Below are 24,080 nucleotides of genomic sequence, written 5' to 3'. Positions count from 1 at the left end.
TTCCACCAACGGAGAGCAAGTCTTTCTATCATTCTCATCTCTCTTGGACAGCTGGACATGTAAGAAGAAGGGCAAATGTTTGACCAGCAAGTTTGATTTCTGTCTTTGTACCAAGTTGACAGAGTTGACTGAGTTTGACTAGGCATTGACCAGGACTGTTGACTGCAGCTAACCAGTGCCACAGTCGACCACAGACTTTGACTGCAGTTTGACCACAGAGTTGAAAAGTGATTTCTGACAGAGTTGACCAAGGATGACTAGTATGAGTTCAGACCAGGTTTGACTGGTAATTGACTTGGGTTATCGGCACAGAATTGTAGACAACTTGGTGATCTGTAAACCTTGCTGAAGAGTAATTTCTCCTAAGAAAAGTTGTTGGGTTTTCTCCCAAGGTTGGGTTTCCCAGGGTAAAATTTGTTGTCTCTATTGTGCATGGCTGTCTCTCTACGATCTTTATTGTTTAAGCTGCACTTACTGTTGATATTTTCTGAAATATAATTAGTCAATGATAGTAGTGGCATAAAATACTGGTTGGAAATCATTAGGAAGTAATTATCTAGCAGAAAATCATATTCTACTGTACAGCTTGTAGAATTTCAACATGGTACCAGAGCTTTGCTGAAAGATATCTGATAAACCACTGAAGTCAGCCTTAGAGACCAAGTATTCAGCAGCTTGATTGGTTTTTGGATCTCTTGTCAAATGGCACCAAGTCTGAGAGTTGAAGTTAGGTTGGATGGTGCTACCAATTTCATATCTTGGAAAACCAAGTTACTTTTTATCTTGGAAGAAAATGAGCTTCAGGTCGTGGATAAAATAATTCCAGAACCAGAGGGAGCTGAGGCTAAGAGAATCTTGATAGATTCCAAGAATCACTTGATTCCTCCTGTTGTTGGCTTGAAAACTGCCAAAGAAGTGTATGGTGTTTTGGTGGGACTATATGAGAGTAGCAACACAAGCAAGAAGCTAACCTTGAGGCATCAACTTTGGAGTGTTATGCTTTCTAGATCAGATTTTGTTGTTTCTTATCTTATGAGAATCTCTCAGTTGATAGATGAGCTTAGAGCCATTGGAAATTCTATTGATGATATAGAACTTGTTACAGTGACTCTTAATGGATCCCCTTCCTCATGGGATCCATTTGTTCAAAGAATTTGTGCACAAGAAAATCTGCCCAAGTTTGATAAGCTATGGACTGATTGTGTCCAAGAGGAGGCCAGACTGTTGTCCAAGATAACTTGCAGAATCCACAGGAAGAAAATCAAGCTCTTGCAGCCCATACAAGGAAAGGAAAAGGAAGAAGAAATTTTGAAAAGTTTGATAAGAAGAATACATGTAGAAGACCTGTTCTTGTTCAGGATCAGTAGAAGAAAGATATGTCAAAGATCAAGTGCTTCAATTGTCATGATTTTGAACATTATGCATCCCAGTGTCCTCAAAAGAAAAAGAAGGGAAATCAGCATGCATCAGCAGCCGATGTTGATGATGATGATGAGCATCCACCTCATAAGAAGTCAAAGGAATTTTACCTTGTCTCCACTCTTTCAGACACTATTACCAATAGCACTGATGTTTGGCTGGTAGATAGTGATGCTTCTAGGCACATGACGAGTTTTTGAGATTCTATCATTGATTTGACAGAGGAGGACTCAGTGTGGCAGGTGGAACTTGGAGATAATGCCAAGTATGCAGTTGAAGGAATTGCATCAGCATCGCTTCAGCTAGATTCCGGAGATTTACTACACATGAGAGATGTATTATTTGTACCAGGATTGATGAAGAACCTGCAATTTATCTCAGTATTAGAGGATAAAGGTTACAAAGTTGCATTTGTAGATCGTCATGTTCTTGTATGGCCTAAGGGCACAAGCATAGACTCAGCAAGAGTGATTTGTGTTCGAGAGGGAGGACTATACAAATTCTTAAGACGTCCAACCCAGACCATGGCATATGACAATATCAACTCATGGGAGTCTCGCATGGATATTGATAGTGAGGAGCAAGAGGTTCCGTATGATGCAGGTACTCATGTGAGTCTCTCATGGAGATTGATAGTGAGGAGCAAGAGGTTCGGTATGATGCAGGTACAAGTCCCATTATTCCAGATGTTCATCCTTCAGACTATCAAGAGGAGCCAGTAGATCTACCAAGAGATGTTGCTGACACTTTGCGAGATGTAGAGGGGCATGCAGCCCCTCGAAATACTTTCAAGGAAAGCAGATAACCACAGAGGTTCTCGAGCTATATGTCATTCATGAGCCACATCATTGATTCTGAGCCTTCCTATTATGAGGAGGCAGCAGGCCAACAGGTTTGGAAGGATGCCATGATGGAAGAGTATCAGTCCATCATGAAGAATAATGTGTGGGATATAGTTCCATGACCAAAAGGGAAGTCATTGGTGACTTCCAAGTGGAACTATAAGATTAAGCATGCAGCAGATGGTAGCATCAAGAAGTACAAAGCAAGGTTCATGGCAAGAGTGTTCTCCCAGAAAGAAGGAGTGGACTATGACAAGACGTTTACTCTAGTCGCCAAGTACACTTCTATTAAAATTGTTGTTTCTCTTACTTCAATTATGGGTTGGAACTTGGAAGATACATCAGATGAATGTAAACACCATGTTCCTCAATGGCATGATTTAGGAGGAAGTGTACATAAAGCAACCTCAGGACTTTGAGGTACATGGGAAGGAGTCACATGTGTGCATGTTGAAGAAGGCTTTGTTCAAACTCAAGCAGGCACCCAAAGCATGGTATTAAAGGATTGGTGGATACTGGATGAGCTTGAGCTTCACCAAGAGTGTTGTGGATCCTGGTCGTTACTTCATAATTGTTGATAGTGATCTTTGATCTTGGTGTTGTATGTGGATGACTTATTATTTGTTGGCGCGAAGTGGCTCATTGTTAGGTGCAAGTGGGAGTTAACCTCTAAGTTTGAAATGAAAGATTTGGGCTGGTGCACTATTTCTTGGGATTTAGAGGTGTGGAAGAGACCTGATGAGATCTTCCTTGGACAAGGGAAGTACATTGTTCAGATTTTGAGGAGATTTGGTAAGATGCACTGCAATTCCATGGCTACAACTACGTTGACCAATCTAAAGAAGCTAAGTGATTCTGCTTCAGATTCAGATTTGGTGGATCCCACAATGTACAGGCAATTGATTGCATCCTTGAGGTACCTCGATAACACCAAACAGATATTTGCTTTGTAGTAAACACCCTGAGCCAGTATATGGTCAAGCTGAGGCAGATACATTGGCTTGCAATAAATCATATGTTGAAGTACCTGCATGGTACAATTGGACATGGTTTGAGCTATGTCTCAGGTGGTGAAGTGAGGCTACGGGGATATATTGATTTAGATTGGGCTAGGAGTGCAAAGTAAAGAAATAGGGCCTCGAGGTGCTACTTCAACTTGGGATCAATGATGACATCCTACTTTAGGAGGAACCAAACTTATGCTACACTCAGTACAACAAAAGAAGAGTATATCGTAGCACCAATGTCGCAAGTCATGAAGCAGTGTGGCTTCAAAAGCTACTTGCAGAACTATTTGATCAAGCGGAGATCAATTGTCACTTCATCCTAGACATGGTGTAGGAGGGAGCAGTGATGTTCTAGTACATATCCACAAACAAGCAAATTGTGAACACTCTTACGAAGCCTCTGTCTCAAGCAAAGTTTGTATGGCATGATGCAGATTGTCTCCCTTGCTAGGAGGGAGTGTTGATATCTTTGAAGAATTGAGCAGACCATCTCTTGAGTAGCCATGTTGATTTGGCTAGGCCGCTAGGTCATGTTGATTTGACCAAGGGAGATGGATACATTCACCTGAGTAGTCATGTTGATTTGACTGATGCTGATTTGGCCACGGGTGAATGGCCCAAAGGTAGACCTTCTCCTGAGAAGCCATATTGAATTCGTTGGGTCATGTTGATTTGACCAGGGGAGTTGGATACATTTACCTAAGAAGCCATCCTGATTTGGCCAAAGGTAAATGGGCCACATTGCTCACATTCCCTGCTCTAAGATGGAGTGATCTATATCTATAGACGAGCATGTGAGGAGACACTACATCAACATAGCAAGCTCATGAACTTTTCTTGTGGAAAGAGAAATTTCAGCTAAGGGGAAATCTTTTTGCAGCTAAAGAGAATACCTCCCTTGCTAACAGGGAGCGTTGATTTTTTGGGTAGCATTAGGAGGTATTCCCGCTTTGCTAAAGGGCCTCCAAGTTGGCCTAGAAAATTTATGTAAAGTTTAATTTTTGAAAAGTCAAGTCGACCCAAGAAAGTCAAGTCGGCCTGCCCAGTGAAGGGACGTGTCCCTTGGGATGCCACACCCATTTCAACAAGTATAAATAGAGGATGTGAACTCTCATTTTCTTCACCAATGAGGAGCAAGTCTTTCTATCATTCTTATCTCTCTTGTACAACTACACGTGCAAGAAAGGAAAGTTTTTGACCAACAAGTTTGATTTATGTTGTTGGACCAAGTTGACCAGAGTTGACCGAGTTTGACTAGTTGTTATCTCAATTAAAGCTTCAAAGCTAATTGGTTTGGGTCGAGTGTTAAAAAAATTCTTAAAAACTCAAGTGCGCTGATAGTTAATTTGTTAGAGCTAGTTCAACGAGTTCAAAGGAAAGCGCTGACAAATTAACTGTCAGCATGACACTGTTTTTTCCTGTTTTAGTCATTATCTTCAAGCAGAGTTTCCGAACAACTGGAGATAGATTTTTGAAAACCAAAAGAGGTTTTTGGAGGGAACAAACAAATTCTAAAACCTCCCTCAGTTTTCTAACAGTTATCATGGTTAAGAGATTCAAATGTATCTTTGAGGCCCATTTTTCAAGATTTTTCAAAATAAATGCCAAGTCAATAGTTGAAGGCCATCTCATCAAATTCGACTTGGGCATTAAATCAACAGGTGGAAATCAGATCCACATCCTCAAGCAGCGCCTTAGTATTCAAATGCACAATTGTGATGAAGTATCAACTCAGCGTTCGAGACTTGTTTGCAACTAATTCTAGATTTAGTTTAATTTTAATTTATTGTTTGATTTTGTTTTCCAAAAAAAAGACAATTAGTTAATTGTATTTGTGTATATATTTTATGATTTGTAATAGAACAAGGTTGGACTTTGAGAGAGGAACCCAGTTTGTAATTGTGTGCATTTTATCAATAGAAGAACTTTTGGATAGAAGTACAAGGGTTTTGTGCGAAAGATTCATTTTACAGCATTTGTGGTCTGTTTCTTAGTGTTGTGTTCTTTCTATGTTATTCAATGAGTGTTCAATCTTCTCATCTGAATCAGTAAGTATATGTAGAATTCATATCACAATGATCTATATTTTATATTCAGATATTCACCTTTTAGCTTATGAGTTAAATACAAAATTCCTCATTATGATGCTCTGTGTTTTAAGCTCTGAGTGTATTCCTATTCTTCCTTCCATGCATAGATGATTAATTTCTAACATATCGCTGAAATACATGCCTTTGGAATCCATTACCCTGTAAACCAAGTTCCAAAGATTCTTAACTCATTTTTAAATAACTCCATGCCCAATGGCAATCTCTTGAGCCTTCCATTATGTAAAGAAAGCCATACCCATTGTTGATCTAGCCATTAAGCCTAAGAACACAGCCTTTCATTTTTGATTGAGTTGTTAATGAGAGATCCCCCTCTAAGTTTAGAAGGGCTAGCTTTTAGACTCCAAAGTGGTTTGAGGTTACCTTATTTTTTCCCTTTCACATCCAGGGTTAAATCTAAGTGATAACATTTTTGGTGTCGTTGTCAGGGAGGTGAAGTTTGACGTCAAATCATCCCTGGTTAGAACGACAAAGAATCAGATTTGATTGTTGATGGTGAACAACGATCAAACACAAAGGAGTTATGCAACTTTCACCTAGCAACTCCAGTTTCAAAAGAATCCAGAGCTAAGAATTTTCAGGGCGAGTCCACTATCCAAAGACTCAGAAGCCTAAAAAAATCTTGGCGACTCCACAAGATTAAGATGGATCATAAATCTGTAAGGTATGCTCCAATGAACCGTGAAAATATACCAGGTTTTCCAAATCGCATTCCGTGCTTAGATTGGCAATCATGTTTGCCAAAGTTTAGAGATGAAAACGGGGATGATGTTGCTTTGCATCTAATTAAATTTCATACGCATTCACGTAAGTTGAAGGTTGAATGGCATGAAGATTGCTTGATGAAGATGTTCAAGGCTACTTTGGAGGGAAAGGCATGATCATGGTATGAAAAATTACCAGCTGCTAGTTTGTACTCTTTAAAAGATTTTCATACAGTGTTTTTTGAAAATTATAAAGAATCTTATTCATCTTTGTTGTTGGTTCAAAATTGTTGTGATCATTTCGAGAATTTCATTCAACATTTGGAAAATATTTATGAAGATGAAGTGTTTATGAATGATGAAATTTTAGAAGCCCTTCATGAAAACCATTTTCAACATCAAGAGGAAATATTAGAAGCTAGCTGCCATAATATTCAGCAAATTTTCAGCAGGTCCTAATTTCTCCCATAGCTGAAAATGAAACTGATAAAGATCTTGATCTAGACATTCATGTACCTTCTGAGTTTGATGAAGATATTCAGCAGTCTTGTCAGATCTTAGGTGACCAAGAGAAATTTTATGATAGTCAATCAGTTTTTTCCGCAGTTCTCTTATCTCCTGAATTACTCATGGAAGAACAGGTTGTTTTAGATTCATTGGAAAATGTGGAAAGTATTCAGGATTTTACACCTTTTCAAGTGAAAAATTCTGAAATTCTTGAAAAGCTAGATGACATTCTAATTGAATCACATGAAGAGTCACTCTTATACAATCTTGTTATATATGAGAGGTCTGTTATATCTGAAAATTTTCAAGGAAAGACAAATTTTCTCTCCGATGATAGCAAGAATGAACAGATTGTTGTTTCTTCATTTGAGAATGATCTTGAACTTCAGAACATAGAACAAGGAGCAGTTATAAATGAAGAATATCCTTTTCTTTTGGGTTATCAAGAAAGAGTAGTTTTTTATGTTCTTGAAGATTCTTTTACCAGCCTACTGGAAACATCAGTGCATGCATATTTTCTGTTGTCTATGGACCATGGGTTTCGGTTAAGCTGGAGTTTGAGTTACCATTTTCCAAATTTTTATTTTTTCAGAACAATGAAAACAAAGTCTGGTCATTAAGCCAACTGCTTGCATGGTTGCACTAGGTTTTTTATTTCACCTGATTTGGCAGTTCATTCAGCACTTAGAATATGTGGGTGTGATGTGTAAGCCCAGCACTCTGAGCATCCCTTTCAGAAGTGTGTGTTTTTAGATATCAGGAATGACAGTTTTCAGCATTTAATTTTCAGTTTGCAGTTTGTTTTCAGTTGCACAATGAGTTGGTTTAGGTTACAGTTTGTTTTCAGTTGGAGATAGTCACAGGTCTCAGAATGAGCAGGTTTCATAGCTTGGGATCAGCCCAATGGATCAGGTACTGGAGCTGCGAGTTCTTTGTTGCCTTACAGAGAAGACAGCATCCCCACTAGAGCCAGTTGTTATCTCAGTTTTGTTTCATCGTTTTAAGTTCAACATTGTAATTTTTTATTATTCAAAAAAAATTAGGGCACTGACAGTTGCATTGTCAGCACCAATTTGGAAAAGTTGAATAAAGGCGCTGACAGTTGGATTATCAGTGCCAATTTGAAAGTGTTAATTTGGGGCACTGACAACTGGATTATCAGTGCCAATTTGAGTTTTCAATTTTTAAATGTCAAGATCAAAACGCTAACAGAGTGTGGCCACTTGATCAAGTGAGCACTGGCTAAACAAACAGTGACATGTTGTTTCATGATTTTACTGGAATTCATTGAATTTCCGCCACCGGAGGGTAATCATCATGGTAAACTAGTGGTGTAATTAATCATTTTTATGTATGATTGATTTACTGTCATGTTTAATCTCAAGTGTTTCTGGACGGTGGAAGTTATATTGTGCAGGGTTAAGAGTCGTGCAGGGTTAATCCATTATATTATGTTATTCACCAAGGTTACTATTTCAAACATAATGACAAAAACTCAGCAGTCAAAGGGAAAATGTGCCAAACCATGTTTTGTTTCCACTTGACAAAACTCTGTTTTTAAGATTGTTTTTTCCTGTGTAAAACAATAACTTCTGGCACAGTTTCCGAACAAATGAGAACGGATTTTTGAAAACCAAAAGAGGTTTTTGTCGGGAACGGAACCATTAACAAAAACCTCTCTCAAATTTTGCACATCTATCATGGTTTTGGAGATTTGAATGGCTCTTTGAAGCCTATTTTTTAGGATTTCGCCAGAAAAAATTCATGAACTGTTGATATTTGACTTGGACATCAAATCAACAGGTGGCAAACTCAAGTTAGTGTTTTTAAGATTTAAAGGCAACATCCTTGCATTCGAAGAGATCTCCAAGCATCCAAACAGTTGAAGACATGTGGCAGTCAAATATAGATTAAATCCCATATTTATGGCAATGCCTATAGTTTAAGTAGTGCTCTATTTTTACAAACAATATACCCAAATGTTTTAGCAGCAATTGTGTAATGTGTTGAAGATATTTTCCTTACAGCTAGACATTTTTTATAAGAAGGTGTGGGTTAAAAATAGATGGAAATTTCCTTATTTTGGCAATGAATATGAACAACTAGCTTATCTTCTCAATGAAATAGGCGTTTCTAATTTTGATTAAGATCCGATCCAGGTTCTATGAGGCAGTTCCAGATTTGTTTCCAATAATTTCCAATAGCTTTCCAACTATTCGAGATCTATTGTAACCAGTTTATTTATAGCTTATTTGTTATGATTTTAATTGATTTTATTTCCAGATCTTCAAGCAGCAGTGAAGGAGATTTCATTTAGCTTTCCATAAAGATCATTCCAAATCCATCAACCTTCAATACTCGAGACATTTTGTAACCTGTTCAGATTTGATTTATTAAGTAGTTTTAATTCCTAGAAGTTAGTTATCTGTCCCTAGAAGATAGAGACAGTTTGTTAACAGTACTGACCTATACATTCAAGGTTTTGTAGTGTAACAAGGGTTGGGAATTTTTGAAGAAGAAAGGCTGTGTGTTAGTCTTGATCAATATATTGCTTATGCAGTGTTACATATTCAATTTTGCAGAGATTCATGTTCGTATAACTTCTGGTCTGTTTTTCCTCATGGTATTTAGTTTCTTTTTATGCTACATCTCTTGATCATTAATTCTTCAGTACTTTGGATAAAGCGCTATGAACTAGAATTCCTTATGAATGCTCTGATTTATGTTATCTGAATACTTTCCATGTTTTCTATTTAAATACTTATAACAGAATTCTTATTGCTCTGTTGTGATATTCATTTTCGGTATTCTATCTTCACATCTTGATGGTATCCTGTCTAAGAAGTTATATCCTATCTTGCTTTTGTTAAGGATTGTTTGTGTATCCTGTAGTTAGCATCCTATACACCAGACTCTATGCCGAATGGTCCTTGTTCTCTTCTTTCCAAGCCAATTTCATCTTACACATTAAATCTGGCCAATGAGCTTAATGACCTACTACTAAAGTGGCCGTGATTGGTTCAGTTTTATGGAGAGATCCCTCTCCAGATCGAAGGGTCAGCTTTCAATGCAACGTGGTTAGAGATTACCTTAGATTTTTCCCTCTACAGCCAGGGTTTTTTCTAAGTGATAACATAAGCGTTGACTGTTGACCGCAGCGCCACAGTTGACTGCAGTTTGACAGAAATTCGCACTGCAGTTGATCAAGACTTTGACTGCAGTTTGACCCAGAGTTCAGAAGTGATTTCTGACAAAGTTGACCTGGGTTGACTAATATGAGGTTGACCAGATTTGATTGGTAATTGACTTAGAATATTGGCACAGATTTCTATAAAAATTGGTGATTTGTAAACCTTGCTGAAGAATAATTTCTCCTAAGAACAGTTGTTGGAATTCATCTCAATGTTGGGTTTTCCAAGGTAAAATTTGTTGTCTCTATTGTGAATGTCTGTCTTTCTATGACCTTTACTGCTTCCGCTGCATTTACTGTTGAGATTTTCTGAAGTATAATTATTCAGTGATAGTAGTGGCATAAAATACTGGTTAGAAAGAATTAAGAACTAATTATCTGACAGAATATCATATTTTACGGTACATCTTGTAGAGTTTCAACAGTAAGTTTCATGTTTTGGGTTAATCTAATCTAATAGGTGTAGCATTATAGAAAATCAAATTCATCTGCATATTTTGAGTTCCAAATACAGACTAAAAAGGTTACAAATGTGTTTTCTTTCATATGGCAGTAAACAGATATCATACAACACATTCAACCAAATTGATCAATAAACTCAGAATAGAAGACAGACATGAGTAAGCATGCCAGGAAGCATGTTCAATGTTCAATTAAGTAAGCATGCCAGGATTATAATTCATAACAAGTTCTAGATGATTTTAGACACACCTACAGTACATCTAAAACACCGAGCAACAAAACACAACTCTCAGACAAGCAATGCAGTCATTCTATAAATTATTCTACATGATTGAAAATATATAGAAAGGACAAATGCAACTGTACATAAATCCTGTGTATCTGTGTTCTATTGGATTTTAAAAAAAAGTGCCTATATACATCTAAGCCAAAACAAACACAAAAAAGATTCCTACAACAGACATTGCACATACAATAAACAAATTATCATATATAATTTTGAAAAATATAGGAAGAATAAATACACCTTTATACTAACACTGTACGTGTAAGCTAAATTAAACACACAAAAAAAAAGAATTTTACCACAGACAATGCACATACATTCAACAAATTATCATATATAATTAAGAAAAGTATAGGAAGGATAAATACACCTTTATACAAACACTGTACACCTGAGGGAAAAAATACAACATGGCCTATGTTTTAGTTACAACATGGTCCACATTTTATCCAGATAAATAAAAAAGAATACAAAGTTATTGCAGCTCTTCTTAATGCACCATTTTATCAAAGTAAAAGCACCGATAGAGAACCCCTGACTACAATCCAAGTAATAAAATAGCAGTATGATCTGATGCACAAGTGTGTTGTCATTTTATACCTGGGCATCCGCTTCCATGCCCACCACACCATCCAGTGCGCCACATAGAACCCCACCATCTCCTTGTATGCAACGTAAGATATTAGCTGCATCACGACTTGACATTTCTCCTAAATCACCGCACATATCTAAAGTGGAGACAGCTAAAATGTACCGCCGTGCTAGCTCTGGCCAGGTTACTTCATTGACTGGAGGTATATCATGCTTTGATTTTTTCAAAGGTATTGCACTTTCAGAATCTTTTTTTCTTCCACGTTTTTTCACTTCTCCCGGATCAATGTTTGGATCCACAACTGCAGAGACTTTACTTTGTAGTTCGGTAAGAAGAATTTTTAATAATGAAATATGAGCTCTAGCTAGTGTTGCACCATTACACCTTCCATATGTACTTGCAGCAACCCTGGCCTGCACAGTTTCTTTTACAGATCCTGTTTCAAAGGAGATATCTTCAAATCCATTGTCAGTATGAATAGGCATAAAGGCTTCACCGTTGACTCCCAGTTTCCATGACCATTCCTTCTCAGATTCTGTAACATCCTTCTCAGATTTTTCTGTGACCTTGGAGTCTTCTGGCCATGCATCTGACAACTCATCTTCCAGTTCTTCTAAAGAAGGCGGCTCCTTTAGCCCAAGAATATCATGAAAGCGCCAAAGTAATTCCCAGACCTATGAATTAGAGGACATAATGTAAGAAAAAAGATGTTTCAGATCATGGGATAAATTATCAATCAAATTTGGCTGCATGTTATCTTTAAAGAATTTTGAAAATGATTCTAGAAATCTGAAGCAGAGCATTGAATTACTTACTCATACCTGTATTACATCTCCTACAAGTTCTGGAGAAAACTTTGATATAAAAGGTCGACCAGGAGGTGGAGTAGTCTGCTGCTCAATATTCCTGGACCCAGTTAACATTTCTTTCCTGGCCTTTTTTGTTTGTCTGAGCAGATCATGTATGGTTTCTTCATTCGGTTCATCAGCTTCATGTGACCTTTTCTTTTGAAGGATCAGATTACCGCTTCCAACTGTTTGGGAAGTCAAATAATCCTTCCTCTTTGTCAGGAATTCATATTTCACACAGCTATCTGCACCAGAAAGAGTTTCGATAAATTCTTGTACAAAGGGCAAATCCAACCCAAATCTATCCTGCTCCAACCAGTCTTTCAGTGCCATGCAAGAATTTCTCAGATCACTTTTATTATTTACAGCATTTAACATATTTCCAGGGCCTGCAGAGCTACAAAGCTTGTTCAATGAACCTAAATTTCCCTTTGTTTTAACACCATTTGGAATAATTGCAGGGGATCTGTGTTTTACTGCTGAATGTTTGCAAACAAGTTGTAGCCTGTTTGACCGTCTGTAAATATCTAGACAGGATGAAACAAACTTTGTAGAAATCAATTGCCACGCTTCAGAAGAAGATCTACTTTCAACCCAAAGCTCCCCAATATCATTTTCAATTGACTGTTTGCCAGAACACCCTTGTTCATTTTCCTCTTGCAGTGGAACGATTCCAACTGATATTATATCATTAATAGGTTTATACACATCATCCACAAAACCATTAGCATTTCCAGTTGCAAATTCCTGATCAAACGCAGACAAATATGCAGAAATAGAATCCTTAGGATCTGCAAGAAGCATCTGTATTTCATTATCCTCCTCATTTGTTGTTTCAAACCCAATATCAGGTTCTTGAACTTTATTGTCAGCTTGAAGGTTTTTGCAAGTTGAAAGCAATAAGACAGTTGAAGCAGTTGGGTTTGAGTTTGGCAATGTTGCGCAAGGACGTCTTGTTACCCGGAAAATAGGTCCAGGAAAGCCACCATCAATCACTTCAGATGTAAATAATGACCCAGTAAATGTATCATGCCAGGTGGAGCGATATCCTATAGGCCATATATGGAGACTATCATGATACATAGGCCGAGGATCAATGGTACCAAGACATTCAATAGAAAAATCTTCATATTGTACAGGCAAGTCCACCTAAAAGTATAAAAGCAGTAAGTCAATATTTCTATGACATTAACAATATTAAAAACTCCATTAGATGGTTTGGTCAGTAGTAGTAGTTTACAAAGAAGAATGCCTACATCATAAAGCAGAATCATCACAGAATCCTTTTCACAGAAATTCACCTGAAAAAGCTACATCACTATACACATAGGACAAACCACGAACTTATAAAATATATGTCTAAGGGCTCTGCTACAATTGCATAGAATAAGAGAAGAATAAAACTCAACAAGTAGATAACATGTATAAGCAGTAAAAGGTTGCCCTACCTCAGATTTTGTTTGATGTAAAGCATTTTCATCAACAGCAGGCCCACACTCTCTTTTCTTTCTCTTCATCTTTTGAGAGCTGGGCTCAACATCCATGTCAGAGGAATGATCATCACTCTTGCTGCTGGGGCTACTTTCATCATTATCTATGCAACTCTGTACCCTTGATAAAGTTAGATCTATGCATTTGCGCCTGGCTAACTCCTTCCTTTTTCTAGGCAATGTTGAACACAAAGCTTTCTGTTTACTTTTCTGTAATGATGCATTATTCTCTGCACAATCACCACACCTTGTCAACAATAAGCTTTGAGGGCAAAGCCTTTCTGAAGAGGAATGCAATGTTATGAATATAAATAATTAATAATTAATAGTAATAATGATTAGTATATTGAAAAGGCATGTCTCTAAGGACATGACCATTCATTAAGGGGCAACTGCATAGGTATATAAGCAGGCCCTCATTCGTAATCACATTATATCTCATATCAAATTTCAAATTTCTTAATTTATTTCTACATTCTTATACGAATATATTATTGTCCAATAAATGGATATTAAATTTTTCAGATATTCTGAATATTCTGCTGCGTATACAAACCTTGTTCGTTACAATCTATTACAAGGCCTAAATGGCGAGCAACATCCAGCTTTGACCGACACTTCTGCCCCTCTGGAGAATAGTAAAATATATCAAAATCATGGCCATTGCTCCGTGGTTTGACTTCTATTCCCCAGCCTTCACCTAGCACTCCTTTCTTCTGAGAAATAAACTCTCTCAAAATCTGCATGTGTTTATCCCCTATCCTCTTCAGTTTCTTCCCTTCTGAATCTCCACTGTCAAGCTGTTCTTCATCAGACAAACTTGAACTAGCATTATTTGAATTACCTGCTTCCTTCACTTTAATGCTGGGAGATCGTTTGGTCATATCAGCTTTTGTGATCTTGTCAATGATTTGTGGGTCTCTTTCCACAGTAAACCCATTTGCTATGTTTTTTGACCTAGGAGACACTGTGCCTTGTGCAGTTTCTGTAACTTTTGCAGAAATCCCAACTGAACTCCTACCTCTACACACCACAAAGAATTTGCTCAGTATGCTGCCGTCCATATATTCGATATCACAGGCATAATCAAAATGTAAGGAATTAGAAATTTAACATTATACTACAATACAAAATCAGTATAATTAATAATATGCTAAAAACCTCAACCTTCAAGCTGGAATGATATGAAAAACACCTGAAGAGATGCCACTCTTAGTTCAAAAATTATAACACATTACAGAGAAGCTACATGACAGCCCCTTTAGGCAATTAATAGAAGCAGAATCTAAGCTCATACAAAGGCCTTAGAATTTGCAGAGAAATGTCACATATAAAGCATACTATAATCTATACCTGCCATTGCAACTATTTAGATTTCAACACTAGCAACTGTGCATATTTCAATTTGTATCATTTCTATTCACTAATTCATTTCTGAATTACTTTTGTACTAAGGTAAGCTTCAGTAAGTGTTAATTCTCCAGGATATTGCAAAATGTTGACTCAGTTACCTGTCTCAGAAAGTAGCTATTCTAGTCTTTATGTGCTGTAGTTGTAATCATAACCTTAATTTATTTTAGGGCATATCCAAATTGCAGAAATGGAAACATATCACAAATGCCCAGTAAATGTTCTATGTTTCTGGATATATCTCGATCAAAACAACAGCCACCCAGGCTTCCTGTCTGTTTACAATAATTTTTTGATTGCTTAGGACTCTGCCTTGCCCCCATAAAAACAGAAAACAACAAAGCAAAGAGTCAGTGCAGCTGTGCCCATTTCAAATAGGGAAGAAAAAAACCACAAGAAGTTATCGAAGAAAGAAATTGCTGATTGTGCAATTCATGGGAGGTAGGGCACGAAAACCCATTTCATGTTTATGTATTCTGCCAACATTAGCTTAAAAATAAGGTATAGGCATATCACAATGGAAGATTCAATGGTAGCTGTTAACAGAAAGTGCAGTTATGAAAGTAGAATTTCTGATGCAAGTAAGCAGCTTGATAAGATAAAATAATTTTATTAACATCCAAGAAATGACTACAAAGATATGTCAATGGGGAAGATCTATCCAGTGTGCATACAATATAGGAGTGCTAAAGCAACTCCTAGGCAATGCTGAAAACACGATAAAAATAAAAGTGAAAGAAAAAGTGCAGCATAGATAAGTCTCTAAATAAAGCTAATCACTAGGTCTAAATAAAACCTAGAAAAAAAGGGATATATAACAGTATCGCAAGTGCAATCATACAAAGTGAGCAAGAGTCCAAGAATGGAAGGCTGGACATCTGGAGCTGATCAGAAGAGAGAGAGAAAGATGAGGATGATGTCAAGGCCTCCTGGTCCTGATGACTGAGAGCAATGGGGACAACCAGTATACTGGCTTGCTGTTGGTAATAACTCGGTATCATAGGGCACTCCACGTAGAAACCCATCGTAGGGTTGTGACCAATGGGAGAACGGTTCAAGTGACCCGGCCATGAATATAGTATCAATAAATATCTTATCTAACCACCATGTTCGGTTCATGCTTGCAACAGAGAGATAACCACAGAAATCCAACGAGAACTGAAAATGAGGGAGTTGATCAATACATATGAGACACTAAAGAAACAAAAAGGCAACATCTCCTCTGCCCACAAAGGCATGCAACACCAATCTCCTTCAATGAATGAGCCAAGAATGGGTACCTCACCGTCCCTAAACATGAGTCTCCTAGAGTTTAATTCTTATGAAGGAATAAGACAAATCTAAAGAGTGTATTCAGGCACCAACTCTACAAGAATGATCCCCTAAGGGGCCTATACATTTGTAGCTAATCATGCCCTACAACATAAGCAATAGGACAATCAACTTTATAGCCTAGTCAAGCCAATGTAGGCTAGGCCCCTAGATCTCAAAGCCATAGAGTATCATGTGATGGATAATTGAGTGAATGATATGCATCTTGGAAGAGACATTTTAAACATGCATCTAAAACCTTTAACACTCAAGTACAAAGAGGGGCCCATATTCCTTGTTGAGTCACAACATGAGGACATGCTTCAAACTAAACCTCAATCCAATGAAAAATTCCCATGTATGTATATTTTGTGGTCAAGTCAATCTCATCACCTTCGAAAAAACAATAATCAAATAAAGAACTCTTAGACACATTGAACGCTACAACATTAGTTTTACTAAAGGTTCACCAACATTTGTCTAAGGTCACAAAACCAACAAGGGTAACAATTTATCTTTGAAGGCCCCCATGTGAAGAGGCATTAAGGATCACGGTATCAATAAATAAAAGTAGAAAAATCAAGACATGGTGAAGGAACATCCATTTTTTGCTCGCACGTGCTATTTGATAAAAGACCAAAATTATATTGTTCATTTTTATTGCTAGTTCTTCAATATAATTGAAAGTTCTCTTGAATATCCTATGTTTCAAGCAATCCATTGTCTAATCAAAGCATCAATTGGACATGTGGCTTTCAGCAACATCCAAATAGAATACATTCTATTGGGGCTAAACGAGGTCTTCTTCCATTCAATCAAAAATCCTAGTTGTAACTATGCATTTGCCAAAGATTGGGGCAAAGATCTTGATCAACTAGGAGTCTCTAGAATATGTTATGTGCAGTAATCCAAACCTATTCTTGAACCACAGCAATTGAAAGTACTAAGGATATTCTATATACATCCTACCCAAAGGAAAAACTTTGGTTCATTCTCTTTCTCCACCCAAGATCGTCACTTTGCTTTTAAGACCCAATAATCACAGAGGATATAAGAACTGTGAAGTCAACCACAATAACTCACTCAAAAAGTCTAATGGCAGTCAATGTACGAGCCTTGAAATTGTCAATCTCATGTAGACTCTTGAATAGCAACTCCATTGTAAGCAAGCCAAAGGACTTCTTGAAGTCTACAAAGAAATAAAATCCCTGAATAGTGTTCTTTCGCCTCCTTGAACAAGGCAAACATCTTGATAAACCAAGATTCTCCATTATATGTTATATGCGGTAATTCAACTTATTCTTGAACCATCGCAGTTGAAAGTAATAAGGATACTCTGGGTAATCAAAAAGGGAAATTCTTTGGAGTTGATCCATCCCACCCAAAGAAAAAAATTTGATTCATTCTCTTTCTCCACCCACGATCATCACACTGCTTTTTAGACCCAATATCTCTATGGTGCTTCGAATAAAATAAAAAAGAATATAAGAACTTGGAATTCCACCACAATAACCCACTCAAGGAGTGTCATGATAGCCATTGTAGGAGTCTTGGAATTGTCAATCTCATGTAGACTCTCGAAAGCAAGTCAAAGGACTTGTTAGAGTCAACAAAGAAATAAGAGCCTTGAACAGTGTTCTCTGACCTCCTCGATCATAAGTCAAACACTAAATATATGATCAATGGTTTGGTATTCTCTATTAAAATATGCTTGATCATTAGTTCTGAAGTTCATCCTCGCCAAATAATCAAAAGCTAGACGTTAAGCACCATGGCATAAGTATGGTTAAGGTGTGTCCAATCATGATAATTTTGTAATTATTAGGATCCAATTCATTATATAAATGGACATAGGGTGGATGCTATGTTAGGAACATGAAAAAGGAAACCATGGATGGAAGACATGATTAAAATTCCAAGAATGTAAAACTATAAAAGTGAACAGTATAGTTTACAGTTGTGCATGTAAGCCTTACTCAACTTTGCATGATGATATCCTCTTGGGGAATATCAACACCCACACCAAACTTTTACAAGAACATATCATGACAAATACAAGGATGTCATTTGTCTTCAAAAGATCAACCATAACACAATGGGTACAAGGCTTTTAATGAAGGTTTGGAGCCCCTTGCATATATGGGAGACACCTTCCCCAATTTAGCAAATCTCACAACCTATTTCTCTCTTGAATGGTCTCTCATGTTTTCTCAACTCTTGTAGCATCACTTGTTTCCCCCGTGTTTGTGGTACTATTGTGGTTAATGTCTTAGACAACCTAGTATTGCTCCCTTTCATCCAACATCTTACAATCACCCCTCAACCCTCACCCCACGCCACCCCATCCCCAACTCCCCATTTCAAACCATGAAGTCATTACTTATGCCTCAATAATGCTTCCCCTTTCACATGCTATTGTGACACCCCTCATACTACATCCAACTTGATGACAGGTTTCCAAACCTTATACTATCAATTTCTCATGTTGGTCCTGCCTCTTTCCCATTTCACATCACCCTGAACATTATGACTAAGTATGAGCTCATCTCCAAGCCATCTAGGACATTGTCCTTAACTCCTACACCCACACTATACCCCATGAACAACTAGTATTGTGAGAAATGTAAACTTCTCAATGGCACCTTTGTTTTGCTCTTTTCTACAACCCCAGTTCCAACCTCTACCTTCAAGATAATTATAGATATCTCCTCCATCGTAAAAAACCCACAAATTCCTTTCCATAAGGAGTTACGAACTTTGTGAAGACTTCTTCCAATAACGTAAAGCCTTTTGGCACACCCTTTCCCTAAAAAACAAAACACTATATAATTTAGATCCTTCAATCATGTTCTCACAAACTACCTCCCTTTACAATGTCCCTAGGTATGCTCTTGTCCATGTTGCCTCTCCCCTCTCCTCTTACAATATATATTTTCGCATGGCAACATTGCAAGAGTCATCAAGATCATAAGCACTAGCAAATTCGTTGCTAGGAAATGATTTCAAGTCATGTTCCTCAATTACCGTATTCACTCTCTCCACGTCAACATGTTTTAATTCTTTAATCGTGTTATTGTTAAAGTTTCCCTCTAGCAAGGTCCCACCATATCATCCACTTGTTTTTTTAAATCAAGAGCTAGTTCAAATCCAAATAATCATAGGGCCATCATGATTGGACATGCACGCAATAAAAGTTGTCTTTAGTTAAGTCTATCTCCATCAATTATTCAAAAAGTTTTTATTGCATAGCCAATGATGATCCAAATCAAAATTCACATCAATTGATTCAAATGATCTATAGCATGAAATGAGCAAATATACAACACCATCATTCAATACGATAGAGGACTATGATGCGAAGAAAAATCATTTTCTTTAGGCACTCCCTTTTGTCGAGCTTTACACTATAGTTCTACATTTGTGGCTTTTAAATAACCTTGAGAAAAGACACCTCAAGGAAGAGAACAAACACATTTATGCCTAGAGTATGAAAAAATTGATCACATTCTCATGCTTCAAGCCATCATTGAGAAGCTTGTCATTATACTTAAAAATGATTCATGCTATTTTTTAGACTTTCAACAAGTATCTGACTCAATCCCCAAGAGATGCCTTATTACAAGGGTTGCATGACATTAGCAACTTGGAGACCATTTTGGTTTCTATCATGACATTGTATGAGTCAATGCTTCGTCATTTCTACACTACCCATAGCCTCTCAAACTTCATCAAGAGCAGATAAGGGTCAAGGAGGGCACCCACTCTAGTCTTTTCATTATCCATAATGATAAGTTGGAATCCATTCTCGAGGAGCACATACAAGACAAAGATCTTCAACAACTGACAATTAACTCAAAGAAAACTACGGTTTTGATCTTCATTGATCAACACAAACTATAGATTCTTGGGGCTTTAGTTCTCTCGATCTTGGTTCAATTTGAGATATTCTTCCCGAATGACTTAGAAAGGATACAACCCCCTTGCCTACTAAGTTAGTGCTTCCTTAGTCAATTCCAAGATATCACATCCAAAAAGCATCATTTGCACACAAACATCAAAATTCAACGCCATTGCCCTCTATGGCTCCACAAATTGGTAACCCAACTCGTTTTGGGTTGACAAGGATAGAATGAAGAGAGTGTAGAGAATTATGTTACAATGTATCATATGTTACAAATGGACAATTCCTCAATACATCATCCAAGCGAGGCTCAAGGCCCATCCTTTACACCTCAACACAATCCTTAAAATTGACACTTTCCTTCATAGAATCTAGATTCTAAGTGAATCTACTCCAAGCTGGGACCAATATCTTGACCTTGCTCTCTACTCTTCTTAATAGATACATTATTTTCAAAGGCATCCAAGTTATACTTCAACCAATGGATATCCCAGCTACTCTTTATATGCTCTAAATCATCTCCTACTATCTAACTAGGACTTGAACAAGGGATTAGATAGAACATATGCACATAGTAAAACAAGGTCACTTGGATTACACCTCTTGAGGGCCATAGCCCTAAAATGAGATATTATTCCAAACACTTCATGCAATTGAAAAACAACCTTATTATCATGCCTATATATATGTCCAAACACTAGATGCACAACTTCCTAAAAACCCCCTTGAACAATTCCAAGTTGGATCTCCTCAACTTCAAGTTCACACTATTCACCACCCCCACACCCTAATAAGATTTGCAAATTGTGCCACTTACAAGAGACTGAATCAAGGGAGTATCTTGTCTTTAGATGTCCTATCTATTATTAGATCAAATGTAGGTATTATTATGTTTATTGGGACTCGAGTGGCTCCTCTCCACATTCATTTGTTATCAATACTAGAGATCCCTAATACTTTCCATGAGAAATATTTTTGACCATACATCATAGTCCTCACTTATCCTTAACAAAAACCCCTAACACTTTCCATGAGAAATATTTTTTAGCATAGAACATAGTCCTCACTTAAATCCCCACATATAAAGCCTATCACAAGGATCACCTCTTTATTCAATGTTGTCCAACCACTCAGGGCGGCAAAAGTCAAGAAAAGGCCCATATTGTTCCAAGTTTCCTCTTGACCTCCACCCCTCCACAAAACACAAAAAAGGGGCCAATCACATTAAACAAGACTTCTATGAAGCTCTCATTCCAAATCCCAAGGCAAACATCACCAACCCATCACCCAGCTCAAAAGATGGGGGTGCTCAAAACCCTCGTCATTAGAGCTTTAAGAATATCTAATGCCAATCATGTTGAAGAAGAAATCTAGTATTTGAGAGAGGACATCATTAAGACCATCAAAAGAGGTAGAACCAAAAATGGAGTAAGACCCCCTGCAACAAGCTTACAAGCTTCTAACATTAAAGCTTATCTACCATTCATTCAAGGAATCACTGATAAGCTTGCCAAGGTTCTGAGAAAGAAAGATATTGAAACCTCTTTTAAACCCATGTCTGCCAGAAGACATAAGATGAGATCAGTTAAAGACACTATGCATCACCTCTAATGTGTTCATGTGGGGATTGTTACAGTGGAGAGACAGGAAGGTCCTTTAAAATAAGGCTAAAAGAGCATGTTGTTGACATCAAAAATAGCAGGACTAGGTCTTCTGCACTTGCAAAACACTCAGCTAAGACATGTCACCATATATGCCTTTGAAGACTCTAAGATAATCGTTAAAGAGAAGCATTAGTATGAACGAAAAATTCGGGAAGCTCTTTAAATTATAAAGCATCCTCACAATCTTAATAGAGATGGGGGTTTGGATGTAAGCAGAAGTTGGATTCCCTTACTCAATCAAGACCGCAAAGCTCACAACCAAGACTAAACCCTTTCCCTCCTCCCCTTACTTTTTTCCCTATTGTACCCTTCCCTCGTATCCTCTTCCTCACTTTCATCCCCTCATAAATCTTTCCCTGCGCATCCTTCCCATCATCCTTCCATTCCTTCTTTAATTATCCCTAACTAATAATAAGAACAATGAATCTCTATAATAATAATATACTAATATCTTACTATAAGATTAAAGTTAATAGTTCATTAATAATAACTATTAACTTTATTCTTTGTAATTTAATTTAATATTAAATATAATAAAAGCATACATCAATAATTATTATTCTAACTTCACTTTTATTGCCCATATGAACTAAAACATTATTATCAATATTAATATTCTATTCTGATAATTATTATTAGTATAGGCTTTATTAAAGTATAATGATTATTAATCTAGTTAATGATAAAATTATTATATTATTAATTGAACTTCATTATTAGTAATAAGTTTTAATTATTACCAATAATGATAATAATTAATTCTCATGATAATAAAAAGATTATTAACTTTATTAATTGGTTATTATCCTTGATATAAACTTTGATGATAATTGTTATTATCATTAACCATTTCAATTTCTAATAAATTTTCCCTCATTAATTTCATACATTTTTCATTATATCCTCAAAATAAATAATAAAAATAGGGTTATTTGGTCAGCCATTTCTCACTGCTCATCCTTCCTTTCACAATTTATTCTCTTCTTCCTTGCTCTTCTCTATGGATTTGTTTTGACGATGAGTCTAGTTGTAGACTTGAAACATTGACACAAAAATGGCTATTGTGGCTAATATTCTGAATACTCATCATTCAAAAGAAAGTAACTCTAGGAGGTCATAGAGCCATACTCCCTCCTTGCAAAGTACCACATTCAAGGTTCAATCAAACAACCAATCTTCCATTTGGAATTTCTTTCCCCTCATTTTTAATGTTATGAATGTTGGACCTCCTTGACCTAGGTTCCTTCCAAAATTACACAACTAGGCCCCCTTGACACTAGGCAATATCCAAACAATATTATCAAACATGCATCAACCCTTTCACAATGGTTGATGACTAAATCAAGGAGCCTTCTTCCATCTCCCCTTAATCCACCTCAACCTCTAGTTCCAACACACCTTGGCATCCTTTCTACTTGTTAAGAGCAAGAGTAGGTGAACTTCTAGTTTAGATTCTTTGCGTGACAGTTATCTATCCCATACGGTGAAAAGAGTAGGGAAGCTTCTAGTTTAAGCGTGTTGCACGATGACTATTTAATCCAAGAGGTGAGGTGCAGAGCCTATGGATGGTGGGTGCATGCATGTGTGATGCTCTCCACTTGGGCCTCACCAATCTTAGCAACCTTATCTATGCAAGTAGGGTGGACTTCTCTACACTGTTTTAGGGCTAGGGTTTCCTTACCTAACCTAGGCAATCCATTGGGGTGATACATATTGTTTGTAAATCTTAGCCTTCATCTATAAAAGAAATAGCATGGTCATCCACTCGGATGGTTAGTAAGTTTTCGTTTGTGTTGTTTGCATTGTGAGTTTTTTCCTTTCCATTTTATACAATACAAATATTAGTTATAGAATTTAGATTTATGTATTTGTTGTTTTCATTTCCAACAATATATGTTTGTAGAATAATGTACTCAATGGTTGTTGGTTTGATAGAAGATTTCAAGTTTTAGCTCCCCAATGTTCAAGTTGATTTATCTTATTAGTGCAAAATCTACTTACCAAGGTTTGAAGATTAACATTATATCAAAGCACATTTATTGAAATCTTGGAGGATTTCGTGTTTGGAGAAATTAGTTGCATATGAAAGTAAGTTGCCAAAGGGGGTTTCAATGAGTTTGTAGCTCCAGCTATAGTGATTGAAGCAACTCTATGCCAATGCCTAGCATGTGGACTTGTGCTTGGTTGTTTGCTGACATGCCCAAGGTCTAGTGACTAGAAGGTTGTTATTGACCTCTAATAGGGGATATGCACTTGAAACAAGTTACAAATCTGATTTCTTTTGAGGCTGATTTGTTTGTCCATGTGTTCCTTTAGGATTTGTGATGTTGGCTAGTTTC

The 24,080-nt window shown here is 37.0% G+C and overlaps 1 protein-coding gene across 1 annotated transcript in view; it reads right to left on the bottom strand.

Moving 5' to 3' along the window:
- The window catches only part of MBD9 (methyl-CPG-binding domain 9), a 225,822-nt gene that overhangs the window by 169,215 nt on the left and 32,527 nt on the right, over window positions 1-24,080 (bottom strand). Inside the window, exons 2-5 of the mRNA XM_089374975.1 lie at window positions 14,012-14,478; window positions 13,414-13,685; window positions 11,939-13,114; window positions 11,126-11,791 (exon numbers count right to left, since the gene is read on the bottom strand). Coding sequence (XP_089231101.1) covers window positions 11,126-11,791; window positions 11,939-13,114; window positions 13,414-13,685; window positions 14,012-14,478 — 2,581 coding nt within the window. The remainder of the gene's footprint in view (window positions 1-11,125; window positions 11,792-11,938; window positions 13,115-13,413; window positions 13,686-14,011; window positions 14,479-24,080) is intronic.

Source organism: Pinus tabuliformis, chromosome 8 (genome assembly GCF_031772625.1).
Source record: "Pinus tabuliformis cultivar Carrire ecotype Pingquan chromosome 8, CPIR1, whole genome shotgun sequence".
NCBI lineage: Eukaryota > Viridiplantae > Streptophyta > Pinopsida > Pinales > Pinaceae > Pinus > Pinus tabuliformis.
The sequence above is the reverse complement of the archived record's forward strand: the minus strand, read 5'-3'. Positions and strand labels throughout refer to the sequence as shown.